At 63.8% G+C, this 15,626-nt stretch overlaps 2 protein-coding genes across 2 annotated transcripts; both read right to left on the bottom strand.

Moving 5' to 3' along the window:
* Positions 1 to 304: 304 nt before the first annotated feature.
* Positions 305 to 4,086, bottom strand: ALDOC (aldolase, fructose-bisphosphate C). The gene is made up of 9 exons (XM_084219086.1): positions 3,956 to 4,086; positions 2,907 to 3,029; positions 2,609 to 2,820; positions 2,462 to 2,516; positions 2,213 to 2,373; positions 1,650 to 1,733; positions 1,392 to 1,566; positions 1,112 to 1,311; positions 305 to 752 (listed from the first exon to the last, which is right to left on the bottom strand). The coding sequence occupies exons 2-9, from the start codon at positions 3,016 to 3,018 to the stop codon at positions 657 to 659; spliced, it is 1,095 nt and encodes a 364-aa protein (XP_084075212.1). The 5' UTR covers positions 3,019 to 3,029; positions 3,956 to 4,086; the 3' UTR covers positions 305 to 656.
* A 1,936-nt stretch (positions 4,087 to 6,022) lies between these two features.
* Positions 6,023 to 15,287, bottom strand: SPAG5 (sperm associated antigen 5; the record flags this gene model as incomplete). The annotated part of the gene is made up of 26 exons (XM_084219255.1): positions 6,023 to 6,130; positions 6,210 to 6,290; positions 6,476 to 6,550; positions 6,700 to 6,843; positions 6,928 to 7,008; positions 7,207 to 7,318; positions 7,588 to 7,711; positions 7,856 to 7,927; positions 8,041 to 8,230; positions 8,380 to 8,545; positions 8,839 to 8,972; positions 9,410 to 9,491; positions 9,578 to 9,671; positions 9,756 to 9,849; positions 9,973 to 10,107; positions 10,255 to 10,347; positions 10,588 to 10,707; positions 10,998 to 11,132; positions 11,241 to 11,333; positions 11,870 to 12,062; positions 12,145 to 12,263; positions 12,831 to 13,495; positions 14,231 to 14,477; positions 14,692 to 14,799; positions 14,882 to 15,081; positions 15,152 to 15,287. The coding sequence occupies 26 exons, from the start codon at positions 15,285 to 15,287 to the stop codon at positions 6,023 to 6,025; spliced, it is 3,801 nt and encodes a 1,266-aa protein (XP_084075381.1).
* Positions 15,288 to 15,626: the final 339 nt, after the last annotated feature.

Below are 15,626 nucleotides of genomic sequence, written 5' to 3'. Positions count from 1 at the left end.
GTACCGGGACCGGGCGGGGCACACGGAGAGAGGGGACAGGAGCTCCTCACCCGCCCCATCGCCCTTAGGCGGAGCCCGCCCACCCCGCACCAAGCTCACGGAGCCTCACGGTGTGCGTGGACAGGCTGAGACCCAGCACAGCTCATTGCGTAAGTGAGCACAACACGCTGCCGGTGATGCCCGGAGCGGGCGGAGGGACGGAGAGGGAGGGGGCACAAGAGCTCCCGGGTGCCCCGCGGCGAGGAAAGAGGCGGCACAGCGCTGTCTCTACCATTTATTCGTTGTTAGGCTATTTGGTACACGGGGTGCACACGGCGAACACAACACAGGCGCCCCAAGGGCGGCAGCGACCAGGACTGCAAAGCTACGGCAGGGCAGGGGCACCCCCAGGCCTCCCCTCCTGCCCCCCACGCGGCCTGCCCTCCTCCCCTCACGGCCCGGACGGAGCCCCCGGCCAAAGGGGCACCCGGGTGGCTCCCCCCAGAGCCCGGCTGAGCCGGACCCCCCATTCCATCTGCGGACATCCCGCGGGGCGCTCCCCCCTTCCCCTCCCCGCGTGGCGGCTCCCCTGGGCGGCTGGGGTGGAAGCGGGGTGTGAGCGGTGGCGGGGAGGGGCCGGGGCGGGGGCCGGGGCCGGTGGGGTGCCCGGCCGGGGCTCAGTACGCATGGTTGGCCACATAGAGGGACTGCCCGGCGGCCCCCGAGTTGTCCCCGCTGCCCTCGTACTTGCCCAGCGCTGCCAGCCCGTTCACCTGCGAGGGAAGGAAAGGTCAGTGGTCACACTTGGGGTGTCACTCGAGGTCCCCAAGTCACTGGGGACACAGCCTTCAGGGTCCCCCAGCTCATGGGGACACCTAGGGAGCAGAGCCCAGGTCTGTGGCCACTGGCACCCATCATTCCCCTATGGGAACACAGCTCTCAATGTCCCCCCACAGAGACAGAACTGTGTCCCTTCCATGGGGACCATGGTCCTTGGCATCCTACAGGGCACAGCCCTTGGTGTTTTCTCTCAGCCTGGGGGACATAATCCTCAGCCACGCCGCCTCCCATGGGCACACAGTCCTCGGTGTCCCCACCTCCCCAGCCCTCCCGGGAGGGCCACCCCCATCACCTCTGCACGCTTGACAAACTCCTCGGTGGCAGCATCAGCATTGTCCTTCTGCCCACGCCAGGCGCTGAGCGCCGACGCCTGCAGCGCCCGCCCGTAGGAGAAGGTGAGGGCCCATGGCCGCACCAGCGGGCACGTGTTGATGGCATTGAGGTTGATGGAAGCCTCCTCCTCACTCTGACCCCCAGACAGGAAGGTGACACCTGTGGAGAGCAGGGTTATGGCACGGGAGGGGACACAGGATATCGCTCTCCTGGTCTCTGCCACATGCCACAGCTGGTACCTGGCACGGCTGGGGGCACGGTGCGGCGCAGGGCGGTGACAGTGGCCATGGCAATCTCCTCCGGGCTGTACTTGGTGGGGCAGGAGTGCCCAGGGGTCACCATGTTGGGCTTCAACAGGGTCCCCTCCAGGTAGATGTGGTGGTCGCTCAGTGCCTTGTAGACAGCTGCCAGCACCTGGGGAGGACAGGCAGTGTGCAGTCTCCCTGGCATGGCATGGCACAGCACAGTGCCCGCCCTGCTGCCACCCCACCACTCACCTTCTCTGTCACATACTGGCACCGCTTGAGATCATGGTCACCATCAGGCAGGATCTCCGGCTCCACGATGGGCACGATGCCGTTCTGCAAACAGCACAACAGCAGATGCCATCACAGTGATGTCCCTGGGCACCCCTCAGCCCCATGGCTACGTGGGACAACGCTCAGGCCAGCAGAGCAATGCTCAGCCTCGAGGCTCAAGGCCCCCTTTTGCAGTGATGCCCAGCCCCATGGGGGATGCCCAAGCTGGGAGGGTCAGTTCTGGGCCCCAGGTTTGTGAGGTGCACGTAGCAACGCCTGGCCCCATGGATTGATGCCTGACCCTATGGCTGATGCCCATGCCACGGGGCAATGCCCCATGTCCACCCACGTGAGGTGTTACCCAACACAGGTCACGTCCAGCCGCTGGGGATGATCCCCAGGGATCATCAGCACTGCGCAGGTGCAGTGCTGAGCCTCACAGATGTGTGCCCACCCCCGTGGGGCAATACCTGCCCACACAAGTCAATACCCATCCTACCCATCACTGCCCACCCTGGGGGGCGATGGCAGCAGGCACATACCTGCTGGCAGATGCTGGCATAGCGGGCCAGGACGTTGGCGTTCTCCATGATGGCAAGAGCAGAGGGAGTGTGCTCGCTGATCTTCAGCACGCAGCGCCACTTGGCAAAGTCTGCCCCGTCCTTCTTGTACTGGGCACAGCGCTCCCACAGCCCATCCAGACCTGGGGGGCAGCACGTCAGCCCCACAGCCACAAATCCCATGGCCCCAAACGCCCTGGCTCCACACCCCACAGCCCCTGCAACACCTACCCTGTGTGGTTGTCTCGCCATCGGTCCCGGCCAGAGGCACAACACCCTTGTCCACCTGTGGAATGAGAGGAAGGCGGCGCTGAGCCTCACCAGCACCCCCCAAGCACCCTCAGCACCCCACAAACCCACCAGGACACCCCCTCACACCTTGATGCCCACAACGATGCCCTTGTCTTTGATCATCTGCACGAAGGGGGTGCCGTCATCAGCCTTCTGGTACATGGTCTCGTGGAAGAAGATGACGCCCCCGATGCATTTCTTCACCCGGCTGTCGGCACTGAAGAGGATCTGGCGGTACAGCCGGCGGTTCTCCTCCGTGTTTTCCACCCCAATCTGGTTGAGGCGCTTGGCCATGCTCCCTGCAGGCACCCAGCACCCTCATCAGCCTCCATCTGGAGTGGGGAAAAGGGGTGGCGGGACAGATTTCCCCCCCCCCCAAACTGACCTACGGACTCATCGGCTGCCAGGATGCCCTTCCCCGGGGCCACGATCCGCAGCGCGATGTCCGACAGCTCCTTCTTCTGCTCGGCCGTCAGCGCGGGGTGTTGGTGCGTCATGGTGGCGGTGGCTGCGAGCGGACGGGGACTGAGTCACGCACCAGCGGGGCGACACCCCGAAACCACACAGAGCCCCTTCCCCGGGGAGCCGGGACCCCCACGGGGCTGGCAGCCCGACCCCACCGGCCAGGGCACGTTGTGTAAGCCTCGTGGCAGGGATCGTGGAGGATGCCGGGCAGCTCCCAGCCATTTTGCTGCCTGCCAGCCCGCCCCCAGCCCAGCCATCTTGAGGGAGCGCAGCTCAGCGGGGACCCACGCAGGACACGAGGGGACCGGGATGGGGGTACCCTGGGGAGGGGAATACCCCGCGAGGAACGGAAACAGCTCTAGGATGGGGTGCCGGGGGGGCGGAAATACTCCGGGAAAAGGGGAAAGAGAAACCCCAGGGAGGCTCTACCTGAGTCTGGAGTTACCCGAACTTTGGGGTACCCCGGAGACGGAGATACTCCATAGTCGGGAATAACCCGCGGGGAGGTTACGTGGGCGATGACGATAACATGGGGATAGGGACACCGGGGGGACGGAAATAGCCCGGGAATGAGGGACGGAGCCGCCCCAGGGCGGCACAACCCGGGGATGGAGGTACCCAAAGTTTGGGGTACTCCAAGGATGGCGATATCCCGGGGCTGGCGCCGTCGTGGGGCCGGTGATGCCCCCAGGAGCCGGGGCGCTCGATCCCCCGGCCGGCACCGTAGAAACTCGAGCTCCGCCAGCGCAGGAGGAGTATCCTGGGTACCCCCAAACCCCCAATACCCCCATGCCCAGGGGTCTCTCTGCCCTGGAGCCCCCCCAGCGCGGACCGACCCCCGGGATGCCGCACGGAAGCACCCCGGAGGCTCGGCGGGGCTGCCGCCTCCCGCCGCCGGGACCCCCCAGCTGTTCCCCCAGCAGCACCCCCCGGCCCCCCGGCTCTCCCCGACCCCCAGCTCCCCTGTACCGTGTCGGGCGGCGGCGACGAGTACGGACTGCGGGCTGCGCGCTCCGGCCCCGCGGTAAATGTGGCTGCGGTGCCGCAGAGCTACGTGACCGGCGGGGCGGCACCGGGCAGGACCGGCCCCATGCCCCGCCCCGGCCCGCCCCCGCCACCGCCCGCTCCCCCCGCCGGCTACGGCCCCCCCACACACACACCGGGGTCGTGCCCCCCGCCGGCGAGAACCCCCGAGCTCCTGGAGGCCCTAAGGTGACAACCCTAGGCTGGGGACCGCACTGTATCACCCCTTTGCAACACCTTGCTGGTGATGGGGACCCCTCTTTGCCCCCCCCGTCGCCGCCCAGGGACACAGCTGAGTCACTCCTTGTCATGGGAAGGCCCCCTCATGCCACCCAGGCACTCCACTGTGCCATCTCCAGTTGTGTTGGAGACCCCTCTGTCCCACCACCCCTGCTTGGTTATAGGCAGGGACCTCTGACATCCCCCTGCTGCTGCTGGGGACCCTGCTGTGCCCCCCTATTGCTATGCCAACTAAGGATAGTGACCCTTCTGTGCCACCCCCAGGCTGTGCCCCCTATTTCCACTATTATACAAAAAGAGACTTTCCTTTCATCACCCCTGGGCCAGGGACCCCCTTGTGCCACCCCCAGGTTGGGATCACTGTTACTGTGCAGGATACCACATCTAGGTCACCTCTGTGCCCAGGAGCCAGCAGCACTGAGCCCCAGACCCTCCAGTGCAGGGTGGGGACACTCACAGGAGACCAACCCCCCTAAAAAACCACCCGGAGCCGGCACAGGGACAATACCAGTGTCCCCAGTCGCCCCACGGGACGGCTGCCAGGGCCCCGCTGTGCTGAATCCCGCCGTAAAAGGAGGCTCAGCTGCCCTGCGTGGCCCTACTCCAGGGAAGGGAGCACATCTCCCTGCATCTCAGAGCCGGGCCCCCCCACTGCCAGCCTTGCACCCTCGGGAGGCTGTGCCCGACCCCGCGGGGTCACAGGGCAGGAGGAAGGCAGCGCCAGGGAGCAGAGGGCACTGCTTCCCCACGAGCCACCCACGCACCCAGGACATGGAGGCACAGCCCCAAACATTTCCCGGGTAGATAAATTGGTGCCACCTCCCACGTGTCACGCCCCACACAGAGAGTCAAGGCTGTGGCAGAGGGCAGGGGAAGGTGATTTCCATTCCCCTTGGGCAGGAGAAAGAGGCCATTAAAAACCAGAGCACTTGTTGGAGTGCTGCTATTTTGGGCCATCGCAGGGGAGGGAGGGGGCCGCGTGGTCCCCGTGGCGGTGGGGAGCATCCTTGGGGTCAGGAACACTGGGAGGGGGATCCCGCAGGAGCTGCCCCCGCAGGGAAGAAGGGAGGTGAGGTTGGAGCTGTGCTGGGAGCTGGGGAGCCCCTAAGGGAGCCCCCCCCTCCATGCAGCAGCAGCGACCAAGGGGGGTTGGGAGCAGGAGCTGGCAGAGCTCCCAGCACTGGCTGAGCCATGGGATGCTGCGTGCTGGAGCCAGGCTGGGAGGGGGAAACATCCTCGTGCAACAGGCGTGTGCCCACAGCCCCGTGATAGAGGTGCGGGATCCAACCTCTGGAACCATCCCTGTGATAAGGAGAGGAATCCAACCTCTGGAACAAGTCCCACACAACAGGCTCGTGCCCGCAGCCCCGGGATGGGGTGCAGGGTCCAGACAAGCCCCTGCAGAGCAGGGCACGGAGGGAATCTAGGGCAGGAGGAGGAGCAGGGGAGGGAAGCTGGCTCACCCCGGGCACTCTGGTTGCTGCCGGGGCCGCAGGGTGGGAGCCTGGGGAACGCGGTCCCTTATTGAGAGCAAACACTGGCAGAGAGGGGGGGACGTGTCCCCCGCCAAGAAGGAGAGGCCCTGGGGTGACAGGGAGCTGTGCCCACGGCCCCGTGACGGAACAGGAGCAACCAGCACAGGCTGGACAAGTTGTCCCCACCCACAGCACCAGCAGCTTCCTGAATGCACACAGCAGGCAGGGTAATAGCCAACACAACTTTATTCAATAAATAATTACAACATTAACAACAGGAAAGGTTTCAGGCTACAGGCTATAGCGGCTCAGCAGCTTCCTTGCTGGCTGGCTTCAGGCCCAGGTAGCGCAGCAGGCTCTGGAGCTCCTGGCAACCCAGAGCCACCTCAGGGAGAGCTGACAGGACCTGGGGACAGCAAAAGCAGTAGTGTTTGGGTTGGTGTTGTTGCAATCACAGCAAGGGTGAGAAATAAACTAAATCTCACCTCTTTTATCTTCTCCTGCATCTCCTCGTGGGTCCTCAGCACTTTCTGGGTATGATGGGACTTCATCTCCAGCCCTCGGACCTGTGGTGGTGGGAGATGCCCATCAGGACTCTGCTCCAAACTTGGGCAGGGACCATCCCAGAAGGGCAAGGGGACCCTGCCCATGTCAGGAGGGGTGGAACTAGGTGACCTTAATGGTCCCTTCCAACCCAAACCATTCTGATTCTATGTCTGGAGCCAGGGCAGCCCCTTGAGGCTCCCCATACCTGCTCCAGGTACTTGTCAGTGAGCCGTATGTTCTCATCCTCTTTTTCCACAAGCAGCAGCCGCAGTTTATCCACCTGCAAAAGGAGCAAGCCCTGCTGAGATCCCTGTGGGGGAAAGCTCTGAAGTGCGGGACAGGGTGAGAGGAGCCAGGTCTGAAGAGGTCTTCTTGTCCATGGTGGGGTGACATGAGGAGCCCTCAGCCCCTGCAGCTCCCCTGCCTCACCTCCCGCCGCAGCATGACCCGCTCCTGGACGTAGGCAGTGTCCACCTGGTGCTCCTTGCCCCTCATTTCCTCCCACAGCACCTTGGCCTCTGTCTCTGCACGCTGGAGCAAGCGTTTCAGCTCGGAGACTTCTGCCTTCAGCCTCTACAGGGGAAAAAGGGATGCTGGGAGGGGTCCTGTGCCCAGCAGCCCCCCGGGGTGCTGCCCACCCATGCCCCCATCACACACCATGACTTCCCCACTCTTGTCGATGAGTTGCAACATCTTCTCTTCCTGCTGTTTCACCACGTCCTGCAGCTCCTTCTCATTCTGACAGGGAGGAAGAAGCAGGGTCAGGCAGTGCCCAGCCCTGGCCACCTCCAGCATCCAGGGCGGGTTTTCTCATGTTGGAGGTCAGACAAGCCAGGAGCACCCATGGGGCATCACCAGATTTCTCCATGTCCTAGATCAGCGCCCGTCCCAGTTCGGCTCTGCCCTGGGGTGAGCACTGGCCCACTTCTGGCTTACCTCAAGCTTGGTCCTCAGTGCCTTGTTCAGCTTGGCAATGGTGGCAGCCTGGGCATCCACCTTCTCCTGGCTCTCAGCTGTCACTGTCTCCAGGCGGAGCTGCAGGTCAGAGCTGGGAGAGAACAGTGGTGGTGAGTGGGTCAGGACTGCAGCCAAGCACAGCACCAGGTACCAAACCCTTCCTCGGCATGCCCCTGGGCCCATGGTAAGAAAAGACACCTGGTCCAGCCCAGCCAGCTGGGAAAAGCCCATCTAGCCATGACAGAAGTCTAATCCGGGGCTGGCACAAGAGGCAGACCCAGGCAGGCTGCCTGCAGGAGAGGCCATGCCCAGGACAGTGATGCCTGCCCAACCCTTGACACGAGCCCACACTGAACTCACATCTCCGTCTGCAGTGCCCTGAACTCGCTCTGCTCCAGTTCCTGGATGCGGGAGCTCAGCATGGCAAGGTTGGAGACCACAGCTCTCAGCTCCTTCACACTCTCCAGCAGAGTGTCCTCAGGATCTGCAGGCAGGAAAGGGCCCCATGAGCAGCACAGAGGAAACATCAGCCCCAGGGCACACAAAGGAAGGCGTGCCTGCTCATCCCTCTGCACAGCAACCCTGTAGCTTCAGAGCAGGGTCCCAGACAGGGTGACAGCCCCAATACCTATTGCCTTTGACACAGATGCAAGTTTGTCCTTGGCAACTGTACTCCCGCTTCTGGTAGTTTCATTGGCATCTGTGAGAGGAGAGGACAGCAGCTGTGCCCAGCCCTGCACATCCCCCAGCACGGGAGGGAGCAATCCCTATCCTGGGATTCCCCAAAACCCAGAGAGGGGGGTGCCAGCTCACCTTTCCCTGCCACAGCTTTCAGGACGCTGCCCACGAAGGAGCTGCCGGCGCGGTGCGGGGTGTGGCACACCGGTGTTTGGAAGGCCGGGGTGCGGAAGGCTGGGGTCCAGGCACGGCGTGGGGTCTGCCAGCCCGGGGTCCGGGGACCTGGGGTCCAGGCTTTGCTTCTCGATGGAGCATCATCATCATCCTTCAGAGAGGAAGAAGAGGACAGCACCAGAGCGCACCTTGTGACTGTCCCAGCAAGCACAGGGTCTCAAAGCCATGCCACAGAGAGCCACGAATGTGTGATGCCCCCTGGCCATCCTGTCATGCTTGTCCCCAGCACAGGGCTCCTACCTGCTCTTCCAGAGCAGCCTTGAGGCAGTCAGCAAGCTCTTGCAACCGCATCTTGCTCTCCATAATGTCCGTGGAGCACCAAGAAACTTTGTTCCTCTTTGTCTGTAAGCTGAGGAGCTCAGCCTTGGTGCTGTCCAGCTCCTTGCTGAGGGCAGCCTGCTCTTCCCTGTGGGATGGCATCAGCCTCAGCAGGAGCAGCATTTCCCTTCCTTGATGTGGGATGGGGACATGCCTCCCTCTCGCCATGAGCCAGCAATGGTGCAAATCCCGCAGATTTAGGCAACTTCCCTCAAGATGGGATCTGCTGGCCTTCCCCACAGTCTCTCCCGCCCACCTGGACCACCACACTTGGCTGAAGCAGCAGTGACCATGGTCAAAATGTCCCCTCTGACACCCCAGGAAGGCCTTGATTTCCCAGAAATAGAGGGGTTTGAGTGGAGCTGGTGAGTGGGGCAGTACCGCAGGCATTGGTGGGACTTCATGAGCTCCTTGTGCTGCAGGATGCGCTCCTGCAGCATGGCCAGCGTGGAGTTCAGCCTGGCCTCCACCTCCAGCAGCTGTGTGCGGCACATTTGGTTCTCCTGATCCAGGAACTGTAAGAAGGTGGAGGGACGCAGCCGTGAGCAGCCAAGCAGAGACCCGAGGGGGCTCATTGAGACCCCCAGCACAGACCCTCCCATGCCTCAGGGTGCTGTTTCTAATTAGGGACAGCTTTATCCCAGCAGCCCAAACCCTACAAACCAGTTTACTGGGGACATAGGAAAGGCTGAGGGACAGCTCCATGCCTGCAGGGGAAATTTATCTCCAAGAAAATTATCTCCAAGAGCTGCCCAGCCCCCTCCCTGGGAATCCCTGCCGGGCAGGATGAAAAGCCGCGCTACGTGCGGGATGTCAACCGCCCTGACGAGCTCATCCCCCTCCGTAGGAGGGCTAATCCTGCTCCTGGCCATCTGCCAGCCTTCCCAGAGAGGAGAGGCCATGGTGGGGGCCGGCAGCGCCTGACGGCCAGGCAAGGTCAGGCAGCTCCTACCTCCCGGCACTCGGTGGCCTCCCGCAGCTCCTGGCAGAGCTCCTTGCACTCCTGCTGCAGGGAGTTCTTCTCCTGCGCCAGCCTGAGGGGATGCAATGGGATCAGGGGGTGCTGTGTTTTGGGGGCCAGAGGTGGGATGGGGCTCAGGACATCAGGGCTCAAACCCACTGGGCCATCTCCTCCCACTGCTTCTCGTTCTCCTGCTGCAGCGCATCCCGCTCCTGCTCCATGCTGGCCAGATTTATCATCGTGGAGCTCAGGTCTGCAAGGGACAGAGCTGTCAGCCCGGGAGGACAGGGGCAGTGGGGATGGGGCAGCTCCAGCCTCCACGTCTCCCACCCCCTACCTTTGCCCAGGCGTGAGTTGGTCACTTGCAGCTGCTCCAGCTGAGCCTCTGTGTCCTGCAGGGTCACCAAGGTCTTCTCCAGCTGGCAGGATGCCTGTGGAGACATGGTGCTTATTCTGGGGTGCTCTTCCCCATGGGTTGTTCTCACACCAAGGGGTGCCCCAAATCACCCCATGCCTCATACACCTCAAAGCACTGAGAGGAGGCACCCCTGTACCTCCTCCTTGGCTTGAAGAGCTTCCTGTGCTCGTTCCCGTGTGGCAGCCAGCTCCTCCAGGCAGCTCTGCAGCTTGCCAGGCACACGCTCCAACAGGGCATGGGACTGGGACACCAGGGCCCTCATCTGCTCCCGCTGGGAAGGGAGACAGCACCAGGCAGAGCTCAGCACGACACTGCCATGGCACTGTCCTGCTGTGTGACCAGGGACAGGTCATGGCACCCAGGGTACAGAGCACTGTCAGGGCAGCGAGGGGCTGAGCCCCCATGGGACATCTCACACCTCCTCATCCAGGGCCCTCCTTTCCTTCTCCAGATTTTCAAAGGTGGCATCTAAGAATTCCCGGAAAGACTGCGCCTCGGCAGACAGGGATGCCTGTAGGGTAGGAGGAATGAGTCAGCACTGCTGTGGTAGAAAAGCCACATTTAATGGCCATGAAGGGAGGCAAGTACCAGCCCTGAGGCCAAATTTGCAGCAGCTTCCCAGCAGCAGCACCAGAAAACCTCTGGTGCACCCAAGCCCATCGCAGAGCATCACCCAAGCTCAGGATGTGGCAATGCCCTTCCAGCCCCTGATCCAGTGTGGGGTAGCTGGGGATAGCACCACACTCAGTACCTGCAGGTTGATGGCTTGGGCCAGCAGCGTGCTCAGCTCTTGCTGGGAGGCCAGGCTCTGGTCACGGGCACTGATCTGGGCGCTGGCATGGGCACAGAAAGCCTCCAGGAAGAGATATCCCTGCAGAGGAGAGGTTGCTGCTCCAGCCACGCTGTCACACAAGGGGAAACTCCCAGGAGCCATCCCTGCACCAGCCTAGGACTTCTGCTCCCGGGGGGGCACAGCCCACGCCAAAAATACATCCAGAGGGCTCCATCACACAGCACTTCTTGCCTTCCACATTGGGATTTTCTTCCTCTGGGATGCCAGGGAGATTCTCATCCCCAGAAATGGGTGGAGATGCAGGATGCCCCACCAAAGGCATGAGGAGAGCTGAGACTGCCTCGATCCCACAACAACTGCCCCCTCACCTGATCCTTGGCTCGCAGGGCTTCATCCACTCGCTGCCTGATGGCATCCTGCTCTTCCAGGCAGCTCTGCACCTTGCTGGGAGCACTCTCAAGTACAGCCTGGCACTGGGACACCAGGGTCCTCTCCTGCTCCCCCTGTGGGAGGTGACAGCACCGTGAGGCACCAGGTACAGCTGCTGTGAGTGCCAACAGGTCTCCCAGAACCCAGGGGAAAGGGGAAGCGAAGGGATGTATGGAGCTCACCTCCTGCACAAGGGCTCCCTGCTCATCCTGCAAGCTCCGAAAAGCGGCATCCGCAAGGCCCTGGAACAGGAGGCTCTGGCTGCTCCAGGTGCTCTGGGAAGGGACAAGGACATTGGTCTTATGGCAGCTGGCACAGGCAGCACCAGGGGAATATGTGTGCCCTGTGTGGCTAAGATCTGGCACACTCATGGCCAGTGACAGTCACCAGGCACCCAGCTCCTGCTGCAGATCTCGCTCCACTGCCACTGCACAGCCTCTGCTTTCCTCCGCAGCTCAAGGCAGAGCTGCCCGTAGATCTCCTCTTCCCAAGGGCATCCACCAGAGCAGAGGGCACTTTGTGCCAGCCCCTGTCCACCCTGGGGCCAGCAAGAGCTGGCCAGCCACGACACCTCCCCTCCTCCTGCCACGTGCACCAGGGATGTTTCCCCCCATGAGGGTTCAAATCCAGCAGACTCAGCAGGTTGACCCGGGCGTGATAATGCAGCACTGGGCGCGTGATGCAGCAGCCGCGCTTTACTTCCACTCCACCAACCCAGACAGGGTCACTGTCTTGCCAGCGGCACAAGGACACTGTCACGGCACCAAGGCTGCAGGGGACAGGGTGGCATCACTTCAGAGAGGACTCTTACCCCTTCGGGGTGGGTGGTGTCCGTCTGTGTGAACGCGTCCCTCTGCTTGGCCGGCCCCATGCCAGGCTGCGGCCGCTGGCTCTCCTGCCAGTCACGCAGCTGCAGGGAGAGGGCCTCAATGATGATGAGGGTGCTCTCCAGCCTCCCCTCCAGCTCTGCCCGTGGCAGGGTCTTCAGCTGCTCCCGGGGACAGCTGGGGACAAAGAGAGGGGCTTAGGGCAAGGACAGCCCACAGGTGCCACAGCCCCATCCGGGGGGCATGTCCTCATACTTACTGCCAGAGCAGGGAGTCTGTTTCTGCAGCGCTGTCCTTGGCACAGGGGAGGCTTCCCCTGGATGTGTTCATGCCCCTCTCCCACACGTCCGGAGGTGTCATGAAGGTGCCGGTGGCCATGGAGAGTACTGGGGTCATGCTGGTGCCCGTGGCCATAGAGGGCACTGGGGTCATGCTGGTTCCAATGGCCGTGGTGGGCACCGGTGTTGTGCTGGTGCCAGCAACCACAGTTGGCACTGGGGTCATGCTGGTGCCAGTGACCACAGTTGGCACTGGGGTCATGCTGGTGCCAGTGACCACAGTGGGCACTGGGGTCGTGCTGGTGCCAGTGACCACAGTGGGCACTGGGGTCGTGCTGGTGCCAGTGACCACAGTGGGCACTGGGGTCGTGCTGGTGCCAGTGACCACAGTGGGCACTGGGGTTGTGCTGGTGCCAGTGACCATGGTGGGCACTGGGGTCGTGCTGGTGCCAGTGACCATGGTGGGCACTGGGGTCGTGCTGGTGCCAGTGACCACAGTGAGCACAGGGGATGTGCTGGTGCCAGTGACCATGGTGGGCACTGGGGTCGTGCTGGTGCCAGTGACCACGGTGGGCACGGGGGTTGTGCCAATGCCAGCGACCACAGGAGTTGTGCTGGTGCCAGTGACCATGGTGGGCACTGGGGTCGTGCTGGTGCCAGTGACCACGGTGGGCACAGGGGTCGTGCTGGTGCCAGTGACCACGGTGGGCACAGGGGTGACACTGCTGCTGGCATCCTGCTGTAGCTTGCGGAGGGGCAGGCTGTACCGCAGGGATTCCACCAGGAACGAAGTGTTGAGGGTCTTCTCCAGCCACACCAGTGGTAACATCCAGGACACAGCACCCAGGGTTGATTCAGGCGAGGTGACAGGGGTGACAGTGGCTTTGGACCCAGCAGGCTCCAACCCACTTGCCTCAATGGCAGGGAGGCCAGGTGGGCTCTGTTCTGGGGGGACTGGGGTGGGGAACTCGGCTCCCTCAGGGGTGCCTTCGCAATGCAGATGATCAACACTCCCATTTGCAGATGGGGACTCAGAGGCCACAGAGCTGCAGGAAAAGTCTGGAGGTGCTGCTCGCCACCTGCGGAAGGGAGTCTTCTGCGGAGTGGAACTGTTGCCAGGGGGCCCTGGGGTGCAGGGGGCTGTGCTGGCATTGCCAGGGGACCCAAAGCTGCAGGGGGGTAGAGCAGAGCTGCCTGGAGAGTTTGGGTCACAAGACACCGAGCTCATAATGCTGGGGAGCCCTGGGGTGGTGCTGCCAGGGGATTCCAGAGTGTAGGGCCCCAGGATAAGGCTGCGCATGGTGCTGCCAGGGGACTCCAAGATGCTGGCCACTGGGATGGAGCTGCACGGGGAGACTGGCACGGTGTTGCCAGGGCACTCTGGGGTGCTGGATCCTAGGATGGAGCTGCACAGGGAAACTGGAATGGTGCTGCTGGAGGGCTCTGGGGTGCCGGGCACTGGGATGGAGCTGCACTGGGGAACGGGAATTGTGCTGCTGGAGGGCTCTGGGGTGCTGGGCACCGGGATGGAGCTGCACTGGGGAACTGGAATTGTGCTGCTGGAGGGCACTGGGGTGCCGGGCAGAGGGATGGAGCTGCACTGGGGAACTGGAATTGTGCTGCTGGAGGGCACTGGGGTGCTGGGTGCCGGGATGGAGCTGCACTGGGGAACTGGAATTGTGCTGCTGGAGGGCTCTGGGGTGCTGGGCACAGGGATGGAGCTGCACTGGGGAACTGGAATGGTCCTGCTGGAGGGCTCTGGGGTGCTGGGCACAGGGATGGAGCTGCACTGGGGAACGGGAATTGTGCTGCTGGAGGGCTCTGGGGTGCTGGGCACCGGGATGGAGCTGCACTGGGGAACTGGAATGGTGCTGCTGGGGGGCTCTGGGGTGGAGCTGCACACAGAGGCTGGCACAGTGCTGCTAAGGGTCTCTGAGGTACTGGGTCCCAGGACTGGACTGCACAGAGGGGCTGACACGGTGTTGTCAGGGAGCTCTGGCATGCTGGACACTGGGACAGGACTGACAGGGGCCTCTGGGCTGGGGCTTCTGGGTGTTTCCAAAGCACCAGGAATAAGGATGGCATTGCTGGGGGCCTCAGAGGCACCAGGCTTAAGGATGGGATTTCCGAGGTCACGGGTGGAGGTCCTGCGGGACTCAAAAGTGGTGCTGCTGGGGGGCTCCAGGGTGCAAGGCACTGAGGTGGTGCTGCTGGGGAGGCCCATGGAAGCACTTCGCGGGGCTCCTGGGTTGCGAGGCACCGTGGTGATGCTGCTGCGGGGGCCCCGGGCAGAGGCCACTGGGGTGGCACAGTCCTACAGGACATTTTAGGGGGAAAGGGGGGTCAGGGCAGCCCTGCCCTTCCCCCCTGCACCCGCAGCCATTTGCCCCAGTGTCCCCATTTGCCCCATGCAGGAAATACGCCCGTCCTCCCATTGCGCCAGCACCATCTGCCCGCCCAACATTCCCGGTTCCGGTACACCGCAGCCCTCCCCGTTACCCGCCCCGTCCCGTTCGTTATCCCCGCACACCGACCTTGAGCCGCAGCCGGCGGAGCAAGGGGGTCAGGCTGGTCCGGTCGGCGCCCGACTGCAGCTGCAGCTCCTGCAGTGGGGTGCGCCGGGGCCGCGTCTGCGCCTGGCGGGGAACCGGGGGGGGTCAGCGGCGGCAGCACCGGCAGCTCCCCCCCACCACACACACAGAGATACCGGGACATCACGGGACCCGCCGCCCCCTCGGGGACCGTCCCCGGGCTGGCCCCGCCGCCCCACCGGAACGTCCAAACCCAACCCCAGCTCCGGCCCGCACTCACGGCGGGGGTCTTGGTGCGGTGCATGGCCCGGTAATGCTCCCGGCCCCGCTCCCGGTCTCGACTACGGCTGCGGTAGCTCTCAACCTCGGCCTCGCTCCCGGTCTGGGCTCCGGGCCCGCCGGGTTGAGGTTTTGGGGCTGGTCTCGGTCTCGGCCCTGGTTCCCGGTCCGGGCCCACCGCCGCGCGCGCCGCCGGTTTGAAAACCACGCGCGGCTCTGATTGGCTGCGCCGCGCGCACGTCACCCCGCGGGACGACCGTTGGGGCGGGGCCAGAGCCGGTGATGGGCGGGTGAATGGGCGTGGCTTCGTTCATTGGCCACGCCCCTGCCGCACCGCGCAGCGCCGGGGAAACGGACAGAAGGATGGGCAGGCGGACTCAGCTCCTCCCGCATCGCCCGCCCCGGGAAAACCACCCCCCACGGCCCCCAGACCTGCCCCAGCCCCGCCCCGAGGGAGGGGGTCCAGCCCCGCGCCCCCCCCGGGGGTCCCGCTTTGCCCACCACGAGTCAGGGCAGCACCGCAGCAGTGCCCGCGGCTCTCGGGTTTATTGCTCCCGCGGGGAGAGGTACAGAGTTGAGGTACCCGGGGATGAGATCGGGGGGTACCCGGGTAACCCCTTGGGGGACCCGGCCCAGCAGGGTCCGACCCGCTG

The sequence above is a fragment of the Fringilla coelebs genome, assembly GCF_963513975.1.
Source record: "Fringilla coelebs genome assembly, chromosome: 20".
In the NCBI taxonomy this organism is placed as follows: Eukaryota; Metazoa; Chordata; class Aves; order Passeriformes; family Fringillidae; genus Fringilla; species Fringilla coelebs.
The sequence above is the reverse complement of the archived record's forward strand: the minus strand, read 5'-3'. Positions and strand labels throughout refer to the sequence as shown.